General features: G+C 50.8%; 1 protein-coding gene across 3 annotated transcripts; it reads left to right on the top strand.

The window, feature by feature from the left end:
- The first annotated feature begins 6,283 nt into the window (after nucleotides 1-6,283).
- On the top strand, nucleotides 6,284-12,120 carry LOC136303996 (C-type lectin domain family 2 member B-like). Of its 3 annotated transcripts, none has more exons than XM_066207651.1 (8): nucleotides 6,284-6,504; nucleotides 6,956-7,140; nucleotides 9,904-10,084; nucleotides 10,457-10,513; nucleotides 10,885-10,983; nucleotides 11,075-11,256; nucleotides 11,381-11,484; nucleotides 11,858-12,120. In XM_066207651.1, exons 3-8 carry the CDS (start codon nucleotides 10,060-10,062, stop codon nucleotides 12,009-12,011), a joined length of 621 nt encoding a protein of 206 aa, XP_066063748.1. In that variant the 5' UTR covers nucleotides 6,284-6,504; nucleotides 6,956-7,140; nucleotides 9,904-10,059; the 3' UTR covers nucleotides 12,012-12,120. The 3 variants fall into 3 exon arrangements, with proteins under 3 accessions (XP_066063748.1, XP_066063747.1, XP_066063749.1); XM_066207652.1 differs by lacking the exons at nucleotides 6,284-6,504; nucleotides 6,956-7,140 and adding exons at nucleotides 8,833-8,847; nucleotides 8,967-9,120; XM_066207650.1 differs by lacking the exon at nucleotides 6,284-6,504 and having other exon boundaries at nucleotides 6,565-7,140.
- The last annotated feature ends 2,294 nt before the right edge of the window (nucleotides 12,121-14,414 follow it).

Genomic DNA, 14,414 nt, shown 5'->3' with positions numbered 1-14,414 from the left:
TTGGCTCAGAGTGTCAAAGGCTTTGCTAAAGTTCAGGTACACAACATCCACAGCCTCTCCCTCATGCACAGGCAGGCCACCTGGTCATAAAAGGAAATCAGGTTGGTCAGACAGGACCTGCCCTTCTTAAATCCACGCTGACTATCTCTAATTCCCTCAGACGTCCAGTAGGTGCCATGTGATGGCACTCAGGATGGTCTGTCCCATAGATTTGCCAGGCACCGAGGTCAGGCTGAGAGGCCTTGAGTTCCCCAGACCCTCCTTCTGGATCTTCTTGTGAATGGGATCACACTGGCACCTCCAGTCTTCTGGGACCTCCCCAATGAGCCAGGACTGATGATAAATGATGGAGAGCAGCTTGACGATCTCATCTGCCTGCTCTTTCATCATCCTAGGATGGATCACGTTGTGTCCCAGACTTGTGAGCATCTATGTCGCTCATCAGGTCACGAACTGCTTCCTGGATTACAGGGGGTCTGTTCTGCTTCTGTCCCCATTTACCAGCTCAGGAGGCCACTGGTCCTGAGGACAACCTGTCTTAATTTTGAAAACTGAGGCAAAGAAGGTGGTGAGTACCTCAGTCTATTCCTCATCTCTGGTAACTCTATTTCCCACTGTGTCCAAAAAAGAATGGAGGTTGTCTTTGCCCTTCCTTTTGCTACTAAAGTATTTATAAAAACATTTTTATTGTCTTTTACAGAAGTGTCTAGCTGAGCTGCTTTGCTTTTAGTTGTTTTTTAGCCAGCTGAGCTAGCTAAAAACCAACTAAAAGCAAAGGAGATCTCTGTCCCGCTGTCTGTCCATGCTGCAAGCAACACAGTCCAGGAGCAGAACGTGGAGGAGTGAGTGCAGTTTCTGAAAACAAACTTTTCCTTTCTCTTTCTCCCCACTTCACTCTCAGAACCAGTCTTAAAGGTGCAGAACACAATATCCATCATAAACAGAACAGATGATTGTTGGAACCCTGGAGGTGGAAAATTTCAGGCTTTCTGTGCTGAGAGGCATTGACCCTCAGGCAGGCACTACATTTGACTTGAGGCCATGGAACAGGTTCCAAAATTGAATGATAGCACTGGGCTTGTGGGTGTGTTGTTTGAATAGCATTGTGTGATCTCACAGGATGAAAACTTAGATTTGGGATTTTAGTATATAGTAATATATGGGGCAAGATGGAGGACTTTGGGCATTGTCTAAGTCCTCCTTCTTCACCTTCTTGCTTCTTCTTCATGGGTTTGGGGGGTTTTCTGTAACTGGGTGAAACGGTCCACATTGCGGGCCTTGGGTGGTCATCACTGGGTCAAAAATATAAATAATATAGATGTCACCTCATTATTGGGTGATTAACACTTAAATAACTTTGGAAATAGTTAGAGATACTCCATTTTACCTTCATTTTCCAACTTGCTAGTTAGAACTCCCAGCTCGTGAGACTGTAATATAGATAAGTAATAATAAACACCGAGTCCAAACACGAAACTATGACTCCCATGTATTAATCCCGACCTTGGCAGAGAAAAAGAAGCCTGAACCATCACAGACAACTGGGGATACAAGCATCATAAGGTCACCCTTGGACACCAAGTTAGTTCCTAACTGAGTTTTCACCTCTCTAATTTTCCTCCTGCATGACCTAGCAACATCCTTAAACATTTCCTGAGCAACCTACCCCTCTTTCCAAAGATGATAGACCCTCTTTTTTTCTCTTCGTTCCTGCAAAAGCTCCCTGCCCATCCAGGTCATCTTCCCTATCTGCTTGTTTTTCAGCATACAGGGACAGGCTACTCTTGTGCCTTCAAGATTTCATTCTTGCAGTATGTGCATCCTTCCTGCTCCCCTTTGCTTTTCAGGGCTGTTTCTCAAAGTACTCTCTGAATGAGTCTCTAGGCCATAGTCTGGACTCAGGAAGTCCAGTATAGAAATGTTGTTGATGCCCCTCCTTGTTTCACAAGGAACATAGAGAATTCTATTATTTCATGGTCACTGTGCCCCAGCCAGCCTTCAACCATCACATCTCCAACCAGCCCATCTCTGTTTGCAAACAGCAGATCTAGCAGGGCCCCACCGCTGCTCAGCCTGATCACCAGCTGTGACAAGAAGTCATCTTCCATACAATCCAAGACACTCCTAATCTGCCTCTTCTCCATTATATTGTGTGGTTGCCACTGAACCACCCACCGATGATGTTGCCCTCCAATGGAGAGTTTGCAGTCTTTAGGCTGTTCTGCTTGTGATAGCTCCACTGGGGAAGTCTTTCTAGGAGACTACCTTTCTAGTTAGGGTTACCAAAGTGTTGCACTCCCATGGAACTCTGCATCACTGTGTTAATTCATCATCCCCTATTGGCTATTTTCCCAGTTCCTGGTTTTTACCCCAGTTTATTGATTCATTTTCGATCTACTCGCTGATTTTCGATCTACTCTCCTTCTCTCAATCTTAATCCCCACTGGCCAAGTTCTGTAACCCCACCCCCTGACTTCCCTATATAATCCCTGCTCCCCAGAGCTCTCCGGTTCTTCTCCCCTGAGCTTTGAGGAATAAAGGCGGCTTGCTGAGGACTAGAAGACCCCATCACACCTCTTTATCTCCTGTGTCGCTGTTGGGGGTTAGGTTTGTTCCTTCTTTCTCTAAAGAATTTTTTCCCCACAAGTTACCAAGGAGACCAAGTGTTGGATACTTGAGAGTACTTAACCGAAACAAAGAGGTGGACAAAGGTGGAAGGGGGAGATAACGCAAGTAAAAGACAAAGCTTGAGGCAGCTGCGGGCTTTTCTTTTTCCGGGTTCGGGGAGACGCGTGTCTGCCGCTCCTCGAGGATCTCAGCCGCCGCAGAGCACGCCGAGCAGAGAACGGCTGTTGCTGGCTGGAGGAGTTTCACTGTGGCCAAAGGGATCCAGTCCTGAGAAATCTACTATCACCGGTCCGGCCTGAATCCGGAGTTTTCTCTGCCACCCGCGGGAGCTGGTCCAGGCTCTGCCTCGCCTTCGGCTTCTTCGGCGCTGCTCCTCTTGCTCCAGCGTGACCCTGCACCCCCTGCGCTGCCGGGACATCCTGGCGCTGCCTGCCGGGACACCCTGCCATCCCAGCGACCAGCCCAGGACTTTTCCACTGTTTTCAACTTGGTGCTCTGAGGATCCTGCAGAGACACCGAAACCAAACTGCCCTGGGTTTTGCGAAACAAAGCCCTCAAGGTTCTTGGTACTGTTTTCGTTTGTCATTAATGCTGTAGTTGTTTAGTGGGGGGGGAGTTTTTTTGTGTTTGTTTGCTTTGTATTACATACTAATAAAAAACTGCTATTCCTATTTCCCAAATCTTTGCCAAAGAGTCTCTGATTGTAATTTTACCTGGCAGATACCTGTCTTCCCAAACCAAGACAGTCGCCCAAAGTGGCAATCATGGCTTAGCTGCCTAAGCAGCCTTCACAAAAGATCAAATCACTAAGGGCAGGAGTGGGCCTGTGCCTGTGCCTAACAAGGTGCCTTTGTAAAGGCGCTTCAGGCCAGGAAGGTCATGGCACCTCAGCACTGCCGCTGGTCCACAACAGTGTTGAGTTCCCAGCAGATATCTGGCAGGTTAAAGTCTCCTAAAAGAACAAGGCCTTGTGATCCTGAAAACATCCTCCAGCTGCTTATAGAATAATACAACCACCTCTTCATCCTGGTTGGGTGTTCTGTACCAGACTCTCACCAGAATGTCAGCCTTATTGGCCCTCCCCATGATTCCTACCCACAGGCAGTCAACCTTATTGTCAGTAATCTCAAATTCAGTGGTGTTGAGATCCTTCCTAATATACAGAGCCACCTCTACACCTGTTCTGCCTCTCCTGTCTCTTCTGAAGAGCTTATAGCCATCCACTGCAGCGCTCCAGTCATGCGAGTCATTCCACCACCTTTCCATGATGGTGATTATGTCATAGCTTTGCTCCTTGTACACAGGCTTCCAGCTTCTCTTGTTTCTTATTACCCATGCTGCGTGCATTAGTGTACATGCACTTCAGCTGGGTTGCTGACCTCACCCGTGGCTCTGGCTTACCACCCTTGGGCTCATCTCTGGATAGCCTGGCTTCATCCCCTTCCCCCTTCAAAATGAGTTTAAAGCCCTCTCAATCAGCCCATTGAGAGCCCATCTAGCTCATAGGCTAGAATCCTTCTGCACTTGTTAGATGGAGCCCCTCTGACTCTAGCAGGCCTGGGGCTGTAAAAGTTACCCCATGACCTCTACTGGGTATTGTTTTCTTGCTTCTTATAGTCATTAGTCCATAGTTTTAGTGAGTTTAGTTGCTTTAGTTTAATTTAATTAAACTTAGCAGTACCTTAAACTGAACGGCATTTAAGTTTATTCAACTTCTAACTTCAGTTAAACAGTTTAGCAAATTCCTGTAGTAAAATAGGATTCCTGTAGGATTTACTCCACCACAACAGTAACTGACTCAGGCCTGACTTACAAATCTAAAGTACTTAAGAATCCAGGAGAGCAGCATTTCTCGCACATTCATATGGCCACAGGGAGCTCATTTTGAGGAGGAGCCTGCTGCTTTCTGCCAGTTTTTAGGGGTTATAAATGGCTCTAGGTGATCCCCTGCACTCATTTTGGGAGGCTGGGTATACCCCATTTCTCCACTGATGGCTGATGGGGGGTTATAACCCCCAAGTTTTGGGAATTATAAATGGCTTCCCATATTTGATGGATGGGGAGTGCCCCCTTTCTCCAAAATAGCCCTTGACCAGTCAAAGAGCACGGAGGTGCTGACTTACAAGTGTTCAGGCAGACACACTGTACACAAAGCTTTCAAAGATGCTTACCCATCAGTTTCATTCTGACTCATCAGATACCATGGAGACATGCAGAGCCCCAAGCCCCCCAAAATTTTCCAGCCAATCAGAGCTTTTCTCGATGATGACTCCCGAGGTGCAGTCCTGCAGCGCCCGGCGCTCCCCACAAGAACTTCACCTGCATCCCCACCTCGCCCCCAGCCCCCCTGAGAATGGAATTTGGGGAGAGGGGAGGAGCCCGGGGTGGGGGCCCCCGCACTGTCCCGGCAGGGCCGAGTGCGGGCGGGAGCCCCGCGGGGCCCGGCCCTGCCAGGGCTCGGCTGGTGCCCCCCGCCCGCGCTCTGCACTGGTCTGAAATGGTGGCTCCAGTGCCGCACGGGGCGGGGCCGCTCGGCGAATCCCCCAGCGCACAGCGCGGCTTCTTTGGGGCTATCGGCACCTTCCCGGCGCTGGAGATGGGATGTGTGGGGGCAGCTGGGTCTCTACTAGTGACACTGATGATGCTGGAAGACCCCGGCCGCGGGGGGGGGGGGGGGGGGGCTGGGAGAGGGGAGGAGAGGAGGGCAGGACTTGGGACCTCAAATTTAGCAAACGCGGGAATGGGACATGCAAAATGAATAGGAGGGGGCTGGGACCCCAAAAAAGCAATCATGGGTGAGGGGTACTGGGGACGGTGGGATGATGGGAAAGGGAAGAAGCAGTGGCAAAAGCCGGTGCTGGGAACCCCTGATACCAAAATTGGCTGGAATAAACTTTGTAACACAATTTGAAGCATCAGAAAATAGGCAGTCCTTATCTGTGCAGGGCACAGAGGAGGATATTTCTTTATTGGCTGTGTCCTGATGCCTTACAACAAGGCATTCATTCCATCATGATAATACACATTCATTAAAATATGTTTCTTATCTAATACATAAACATCACTATCCTAAAACTATTTCACATACATCCTCCTCCTGGAAGGCCTCGTACGGTCCTGGAGGGTCAGCTAAAGGAGTCTCTGGTGGTTGTATTCCCTGAATGCTTCAATATAAAAGGTGACCTTGCCTTGAACTTTTTCTGTGAGCATGTGCTGTTGGTTCTTTGTTACATGACTTGCAAAAAACCCCACTGTGGACCTTTCTATCTATTTCTACACAGGTTCCACTTATGTTTATCATCCTGTGTAAATACTCTAACATTCTTTTATCTTATTTGCTAGTTAGTCTTTAAGCTCTATTCCACAACTTTAGGGGAACTAAGAATTTCTATTCTCTACGTTATTTATCACGACCACTCCACAGCACAGCCCAGCTGCTTTGGGGTGTCAGCACCTGCCCGGCACTGGGATGGGGCACGTAGGGGAGCTGGGTGCCGTATTGGCGGCAGTGGTGGTGCTGGGAACCTGACCATCCGTGGGGTGAGAAGGGGCATGGGCGGGGGAGGGAGGGGGGAAGAGAGTTTGGGGCTCCCAGCTGAGTGAAAGGGGAGGTGGGATGCCCACTTATGTTTATCATCCTGTGTAAATACTCTAACATTCTTTTATCTTATTTGCTAGTTAGTCTTTAAGCTCTATTCCACAACTTTAGGGGAACTAAGAATTTCTATTCTCTACGTTATTTATCACGACCACTCCCCAGCACAGCCCAGCTGCTTTGGGGTGTCAGCACCTGCCCGGCACTGGGATGGGGCACGTAGGGGAGCTGGGTGCCGTATTGGCGGCAGTGGTGGTGCTGGGAACCTGACCATCCGTGGGGTGAGAAGGGGCATGGGCGGGGGAGGGAGGGGGGAAGAGAGTTTGGGGCTCCCAGCTGAGTGAAAGGGGAGGTGGGATGCCCAAAATGAATAGGATGGGGCTGGGACTCCCAAAACCAAGCATGGGGGCGGCAGGTTGAGAACTGGGGGGATGATGGGAAAGGGAAGAAAGGAGGGAGCTGGGATCCCCAAACAGAGCAGGAGGGGGATGGGACACACAAATTGACTTGGGAGAGGTCTGTGGATTGGGGGGAACGGTGGAAAAAGGAGGTAAAGAGGGAGGGAAAAGGTGAAGCTGGAATGGAAGAAGGGCAGTCCCATGGGTGTCCACCTTTATCGCCCAGCACTTAAGCCCTGGAGTGAATCCCTGGGGCTCTGGGTGGGGAGTGAGGGGGCAGATCTACACTAACAGGATTGTCCCCTGCGTCTATTCCTGATGGGGTTCCCCCCAGCCATCAGCCAGTGCTGCGGCAGAGGGGATGAGAAAGAACGGGGAGGAAGAGGAGAGAGAGAGGAGGAGGAGGAGCAGGAAGAGGAGGAGCATGAAAAGGAGCAGCAGGAGAAGCAGAAGGAATACTGCTCGCTGTGTCCACAGCCCTCGCGGCCCCAAGAGCATTGCACTCCCTACATCCCTCAGGTGACTGGGGAGGGGGAGTTTGCCCCAAATATACTGGGGGACTCTGGCAGGAATGTTTTTGGAGGGGTGTTTTGAGCTTGCAATTCTAGAATCTAGCCACAAATATCTTTGCAGTTCCCTGAGAGGTTTTCTTGGAGGGATTGGGGGTGTGGTTGGAACTTGCACAACTCCAGACATGAGCCTCGAATGCCCCTTGTGGGGACATTGCAGGGGGCGTCCATGTAGCGACCGCTCAGTACTGGCGGGGCAGGACATCAGCTCTGGGAATCCCCGGGAGAGCCAGGGGAGTGTAACATGGAATCCCCGGAGTGTGGAGTGGAGAGGGGTGATACCGGAGTTGGAGGACCACCAGCAGCCTGGAGGGCTGGAGGAACTGAGAGATGAGGGAGGGCCAGGACGCCCGACCCTGAAGGGGTAGCAGGGAGAGAGAGGAGCCTCAAGTGCCTGGAATGAGGTGAGCCTGAAGAGGGCGACCCTGGGATGACCTGGGACCTGAAGCAGAATCAAAGAAAAAGGAAACCCTGGCCGTCCCAGCATCCTTAAGCAGGTCTCCAAAAGAGGAGAGATCAGCAGGATCCATGGGGACCCCAGAACTCCGAAGGAGGGAGACCAGCTGGGGGGGCACCTGGGAAGAGTTTTTCGGATTGATCCAGGAGGATATGGAGCAGCATGAAGTGACCATTATCCCCATCTGGTTCTCTTGTGCCACTGGGAGGAAATGGGGGATAATATGAAGCCTGGGAAGGAGGGAGGGAGGGGAGGGGGAAATGAGTTTTACTAGGATTTGTTTTATTTCTCATTCTCTTGTTGTGATTTGACTGGACATAAATTCAGATCATTTCCCCAAGATGGGTCTGTGGTGTCCATGGCAGCACCAGGGGAGTGTCCTCTGCCTGCCCTGATCCGAGCACAAACTTTTCCTTGGGGGTTCTCTGCCCTCTCTAGGGCAGGAGGGCACTGCTGGAGCAGCCTTCATGGCAACCAGGCACCCGGCCAGGCTCAAACCATTGCATGTGGCACATGTAGCATGTGAATGTTAAACATAAATCTTAAAACAAACAAGAGGTTCTGGAGGGTATTCTCCACCCCTTTACCTTTCCTGGGAGCTGTAGGGCAACACACTGGGCACAACAACCCAAACTGCTGGAGCACAGCCAAGTGCTCTGACTGTGGCTGTGAAGTCTTTGCCCTCATTCACAGCCTCAGGAATCTGTTTCCAGTCTCCATGAGCTCATATTTACACAGCACGAGGGATTTGGTTCAGTGTCCGTGAGCTTGGCTGTGAGGGTGAATTCTGGAAAAGCAGCTTCTCTCTGTAAAATCTGGGGCTGGTTGAGTTGGCACAGGCTGGAAAGGTGCCAGGGATGGGATGGAGCTGAGCATCCAGATCATGGCCTCAACTTTGGGGGGAATTGAAATAAATGTAGCAAGTTAACTGATAAACCAAATGTAGCAAATTAAAGAGATGGGAATAAGTCCCAGAACTCATTACTTTTCAGATGGTTTTATTGAAGCTTTTGCCACCATGGGGTTGTTTTGAGTGTCTGGATGTGGTTTTTAGGTGAATTCTAGTTTTTGCTGCCTTGTAAGTGCTATTCAGTGATTTTTGGGGTTTTTTTTCCCCTTTTAGCCCCTTCTAGCTCTTGCAGCAGTGTCTTTGTGGTGGGTTAGTATTTGGAGCCCTCAGACCCCTTGATGTAACCTCAGGTGAGCAAAGCCACCCTGAGCAGACACAGGTGCGTCCCTTCACAGCTGCAGGGGAGAGACCCCCTGGCCCCAGCATACTTCTGCCCTCCCCAGCTCTGTTCCCTCTTGCCCCTTTGCAGGTGTGAGGGAGGAGAGGAAAAACCTGCATCATTCTTCTGCTTCCAAGCCCAGAGATTATTTATTTAAACTCTTGTTCTGGAGGGGAGTTGGAGCCTTTACCTGGAGCAGAGGCTGTGCCTAGGAGTGGGAAATGTCTCTGTATGGGGAGGTTTGGTAGGTTTCATCACCCCTAAATCATCCATGGCACTTGTGGCCTGTGGGTGAAGGGGCCAGAGGTGCCCCTGGGAGAGGGTTTGTGAGCTGGTGCCTCCTCACTGCAGAATTTCCTGAAGCAGCTGCTTTGATCCTAAACAGGTGTGTGAGTGGGTGGGAGTCAAGACATCTGGGAGAAAGGAAATGAGAGGAAAAGCTGAGAAAAGGAAATGAGAGGAAAAGAGGGAGAGAAATTTCTGTCCCTTCATCCCTTCATCCCCTTTTCCTACCTCTTCCCCCCCCCCACCAGTTTTTCACCCCAAAATGCCCCAAGCTGCAGCAGGAGGAGGTGGGGGGTTGGGGACAGTGACAAAACACCACATCAATTAAACCAAAAATTCAAGCATTTGGAGGGGAAATAACCATCCTTTTGAGTCTTACCTTTGCAGACACAGGCAGATGGTTCTCATATGGAAAATATTTACCTGGGGGAAGTACCAGGTGCAGAGGCTGGTAATAATTTTATATACAGTGATGACAAAAACGTCTGCTGGACATTGATGTGAGGGATTTATATAGTTGTAATAAACATAGAAACACTTTGAAGCTGCCAGTGACTTGACAACAGCATCCACAGGTATTTCCAGTCTGTGTCAGGCAACCCTTGTTCTGTTTTGCTGGGGTTTTTTTCCCTTATAAATATTCAGCAAATTGTTCCTGTGGGACCAGCTTTGCTTTGCTCAGGAGAGCTGTGACTACCCGAGAGGTTGGGAGGATTATCAGCTTTTTGTGTTTTTATTTTAGGAGCACTGGAGCATCCTGCTAAATCCCCAGAAGGGAGCAGGACCTGTTTGGGCCCTGTGATCTTGGTGTGCTGTCCAAGATTACCTCGTGGCAGGAGGAGCTGAGGGACACTTGTGTCCCTGGAGGGTGCCCCTGGTCCCCTCTGTGGCCCTGGGAATGGCAGAAGCCCCTTATGAAGAAGGTACAGAGGCATCATCCCCTGCCCCAGGAGCTTCACGAACTGGCCTGTGCAGGGTGGGGAATCAGGGTTGGCTCAAATGAGGCCATCCAGCACCTTCTGGGGTGTCCTGGGTGACCTGGAGTGGGGGCTGGGGCTGAAAACCCTTCTGGGCTTGTGCAAGTCCTTGAGACAACACCTTTCCAGGGTTGGTTGAGGTTGAAGCAGAGTTGAAAATCCAAGCAAGTCCTGGTTTTTTGAAAGCGGAAATTGTGTTTTCCTTTCTGTCGAAAAGGAACAATGGTGCCTGACTGTCCTAGGAGGAAAATATCCCAAATCAGGCCTTTCCCACTGCCCACTTCTCAGTGTGAGTTGGAATTCACTTTGTTTGCACAGGTGGAGACTCTGCTGCTGTGATGGAGCTGCTGCAGCAGAGACCAGAGGAAAGGACCAGTAAGCCCCAGTTTGTTTGTGGGGATGTTTCAGGATATGGCTCAGTGTGTTGGAGGAAACTAAAATGGTCAAAGGGGCTGGGGGAGGGGGAGTAAGAAATGTCAAAGTGCAAGCTGAGGGTCTGGGGGATGGTGCCCATTCCATGGTGGAGGGGGCACAGAGGTGATGCAAGGCGGTTGCACAGCCTCAGTAATTCTTGGAAGCAAATGACAGCACTGGGATGCCCCCTGGACAGAGCTTGTGTACCTCTGGGAGCCTCCAGTGTGTTTTGGGGCTGTGTTGGAAGTTGTTGAAGGCACCCAGAAGGGAAATGTGAAAGGTGGGAGAACGTGGGGTGCTCTTCATGCCTTTCCCACGTGGTTTGTCCCAAGATTTCAGCCTCAGGTGCACCAGAGACAGAAAGGTGACCGTTGCGGTCACCGTGCTCGCCGTGATGCTGCTTCTCACAGTCGCCATCATCGTGCTGGCGGGTGAGTGGTTGAGGGTGCAGAAACCACCCAAAAGTCTCCCTGGAGAAACCCCCCAGCATGAGTCACTTGGGCATGTTGTGCTTATTTTCAGCTAAGAAACACCCACCCTGCACTGCTCCCACTCTGCCAACTCCCAACTGCCTGGAGAGTGGGATCGGCTTTGGGAGCAAGTGCTTTTACTTCCTGGAGGAGGAAGTGGACTGGGAAGGGAGTCAGCACTCCTGCCTCTCCCGCCAAGCCCACCTGGCCACCATCGATACCAAGGAGGAGCTGGTAAGAGAAACCCCTGAGGAGGTGGTATGGAACAGGCTTTGTGGAGCACATTTGAAAATTGCAGGAAATTGCCTGAAGAGAATGGCATGGAGTTACCTGTAATCTTTGCTTTCCCTCCCTCCAGCATTTCCTCCTGCGCTATGGGAACTTCATGGAGTACTGGGTTGGTCTCTGGAGGGAAGGTTCTGGACCTTGGAAATGGCTCAATGGTTCCCTCTTCAATGCCCTGTACGTCCCATCTTCTGGAGGACAAAACTATGGCCTGGGCTGAGCCAAGGCTGGGGCTGGATGCAGGAGGCACAAGTAGATATAGATCTGGTGAGGTGGGAGCAATCAAACACTGCTTTCCCTAGTTGTGCCAAAGCATTCAGACACCATGGACTGGTGGGATGCAGATGCTGATGGGAGCTTGGGTGCATCCCTGGATGAATCCCCTGGGACAAAGAACATGAAAATTGAGGAATGGAAGGTTTTGGCTCTGCATGGGGATTTTGCTGGGGAGGTTGGTCCCTGCTCCTGCAGCACTGTTAATCTCCCTGGAAGTGGGAATCCCTCCCATCCCAGCTGTGTCCCATGAGCTCTAACTTTGCTGTTGATCCAGGTTTGACATCCAGGGCAATGGCCACTGTGCCTACACGAACTCCCACAGGATCAGCAGCGACAGGTGCTCTGAGATGAAATTCTCCATCTGCAGCCACCTGCAGAGACACCCCAGTGAAGGTCAGAAGGATCCAGAAATCCTGAATTTCACCTGAAACCTCCCTCTTCGCAGACATCCACTACCAGCTGCTGTTAACCCCACACAATGTGGTACTGAGTCCTCATTGTTTGTATTTGTTTAAATTTTAGCTGGAAAACAACTCACAGATTGGGATGAGTCTGTTTGCTGAAACTCTGTCAGTTGAGATAAGTCCATTTGCTTAAGTGAAAACCAATAATTGTGCAAAAAAAAACCAAACAAAAACCTTCACTCTGGAGCAGGAGATAAAGAGGCAAATGGCGAAGGAGTTGCATGGGAGAAGTCTATGGAGGACTGACCCCTTAGAAAGAATCCCACCCTGGAGCAGGGCAAGGACTCCTCTCCCTTTTGGGGAAGCAGCAATATGAAGTGACCATAACCTCCCTCCCATTCTCCCTGCACCAGTGGTGGGGAGGAGGGTCGGAGTTGGGGATAAAGTGAAGCCTGGGAAGGAGGGAGGGGTGGAGGAAAGGAGTTTGATTAGGATTATTTTTGCTTGTCATTTTGCCTTTTCTGGAACACCAAGGGCAACAGCCCATGCACAACAGCCCAAACTTCTGGAGAGCAGTGGCTCTCAGCCAGCCCATGTTCCCTGTCTGTTTCATGTCCCCTGTCTCTCCCGTGATCCCCAGCACTATGGGGCTGGGGGCAGCAGTGAGACCCAAGATGGTCCTGGGGGAGAACAACCCTGAGCCCCAGCTCAGCCAGTTCGCCCAGTTCCACCCAGAGAGCGCCCAAGGTCCCTCCCAGAATGGGCCCTATGGTTCCCAGTCACCCCCAGTATGGTCCCAGTAACTCCCACTATAGTCTCAGTCACTTCCAGGATGATACCACTGTGATCCCAGCATGGTCCCAGGGGTTCACACTCACCCCTAGTATGGTTCCAGTCACCTCCAGTATGATTATTCCCACTATGGCTCCAGTCCTTCCCAGTAAGATTCCAGTATGAGCCCAGTCACACTCAGTATGATGCCATTTGTTCCCAGCATACTCCCAGTTGCTCCCAATAACACAGTATGCTTCCAGTCATGCCCAGGTACTCCTGGTATTATTCCAGTAACTCCTTTTATGGTTGCTCTATGATCTCAGTCACTCCCAGTCTCTCCCAGTATATCCCAGTTACCCCCAGTGTGTTTCCAGTTGCTTTCAGCAGATTGCAGCATGATTCCAGTTGCTCTTAGCCACTCCCAGTCACCTCCAGCATGATTGTGTCTTAAGTGTAAAAATATTGCCGCTTGAAACTTAGACCTGAAATATTTCCAACGGAAGTTATAAATCCCAGTAGACTGTGGGACAGCAGCTTTTCCTAGAGGATGTCCACCATCAGAAAGACTTCATCAGTGTAACTGGGTACTTGGAACTTTGTCCTGTGCCACTCTGGGATGTCATGAAACAGGACTTCACCTGCCACCCGCCCCATCATCCTCTGCCTCAACAGCTCCTTGGACCTTGTGTCCACCAGAGCAGACACAAAGTGTTTCTGCTGCTCCTCTCTTTGCACAAATCCACAGAGAGCTGGGATTTTTCCAGAGTCTTCTGTCTCTGTTGTTCCTTATTCCTAAAGAACCAGCACTCCCTTCTGTTGAACACCGTCAGTTCCAGCAATGGCCACCAACTCCCTTTCTTGCTTAAAAATCTTGAAACTGCTCCTAAATGCTGCTCCCTTCAGCTCTTGGACAGCTACTCTGTACACAGAGCTGGGAAAAAAATCCACTGGTTGCTTCTCATCGGGGAAATGCTGCTGGAGTTAGAAGTGTGTGGGCAATCTCTGAGCATCCATAGATTTTTCAGAAGTCTCTGCCTGGCATGTGCAGAGTTGTTTTTTGTATAGAAAGGATGGAGAGTGCAAACACTTAGTGTGACACTTTCCCTCTCTGTGTTTGTTCCCTGTCCATGGATACAGAGACATCCAAGAGCCCCTGGCACAGACAGACCCTTCTGTCCCTGGGTAAGGGAGCACAGTGGTAGTTGGTAGGCAGCAAGTCCTGGACAGTAGGTGAGACCTGCCTCCAGCCCTGCCAGGCCCTGCCAAGGCTTAATGCCAGCTCCCCTGGAATGGGAAAGCCCTTCAGCCTTGTCCCTGCCCAGAGGAGCAGTGGTGGCCTGGCAGCACAGGTTGTTCTCCTCACAAGGTGCACGAGATGAGAACACAACCCTTACGAACGCTGCCTGGAGTGCTCTGGGTGCTCTCCAGGAACCTCAGCTCTGGCAGCTGCTCTGGGACCATCCTCTGCCCCAGGCTGCAGGGAATGCAGGGGGAGCTCTGCCCTGGGGCCGTCCTGCAGGGTGAGCTGCACACAGGCAGGATTTAGTTCTCACGATCAGCCAAGCCAGGGGTGCAGGGCAGCTTGTCCAGCCCAGCCAGCATTGCTGTGTGCTGGGCTGTGGCGCTGGGGCTCCCCATAGTGGGGGCAGCATT

This window comes from Chamaea fasciata, unplaced genomic scaffold, assembly GCF_029207755.1.
Source record: "Chamaea fasciata isolate MVZ Bird 193981 ecotype frontalis unplaced genomic scaffold, bChaFas1.0.hap1 SCAF_46, whole genome shotgun sequence".
NCBI lineage: Eukaryota > Metazoa > Chordata > Aves > Passeriformes > Sylviidae > Chamaea > Chamaea fasciata.
Note: the sequence above shows the minus strand (reverse complement) of the source record. Positions and strands in the feature narration are given on the sequence as shown.

What these genes read in the sequence shown, in the direction of transcription:
- LOC136303996 (XM_066207651.1), top strand. Translation starts at nt 10,060, where the DNA reads ATGGCAGAAGCCCCTTATGAAGAAG. An exon ending in AGAAGCCCCTTATGAAGAAG is followed by an intron (nt 10,085 to 10,456) that starts GTACAGAGGCAT and finishes TTGTTTGCACAG; the next exon opens with GTGGAGACTCTGCTGCTGTG. An exon ending in TCGATACCAAGGAGGAGCTG is followed by an intron (nt 11,257 to 11,380) that starts GTAAGAGAAACC and finishes CCCTCCCTCCAG; the next exon opens with CATTTCCTCCTGCGCTATGG.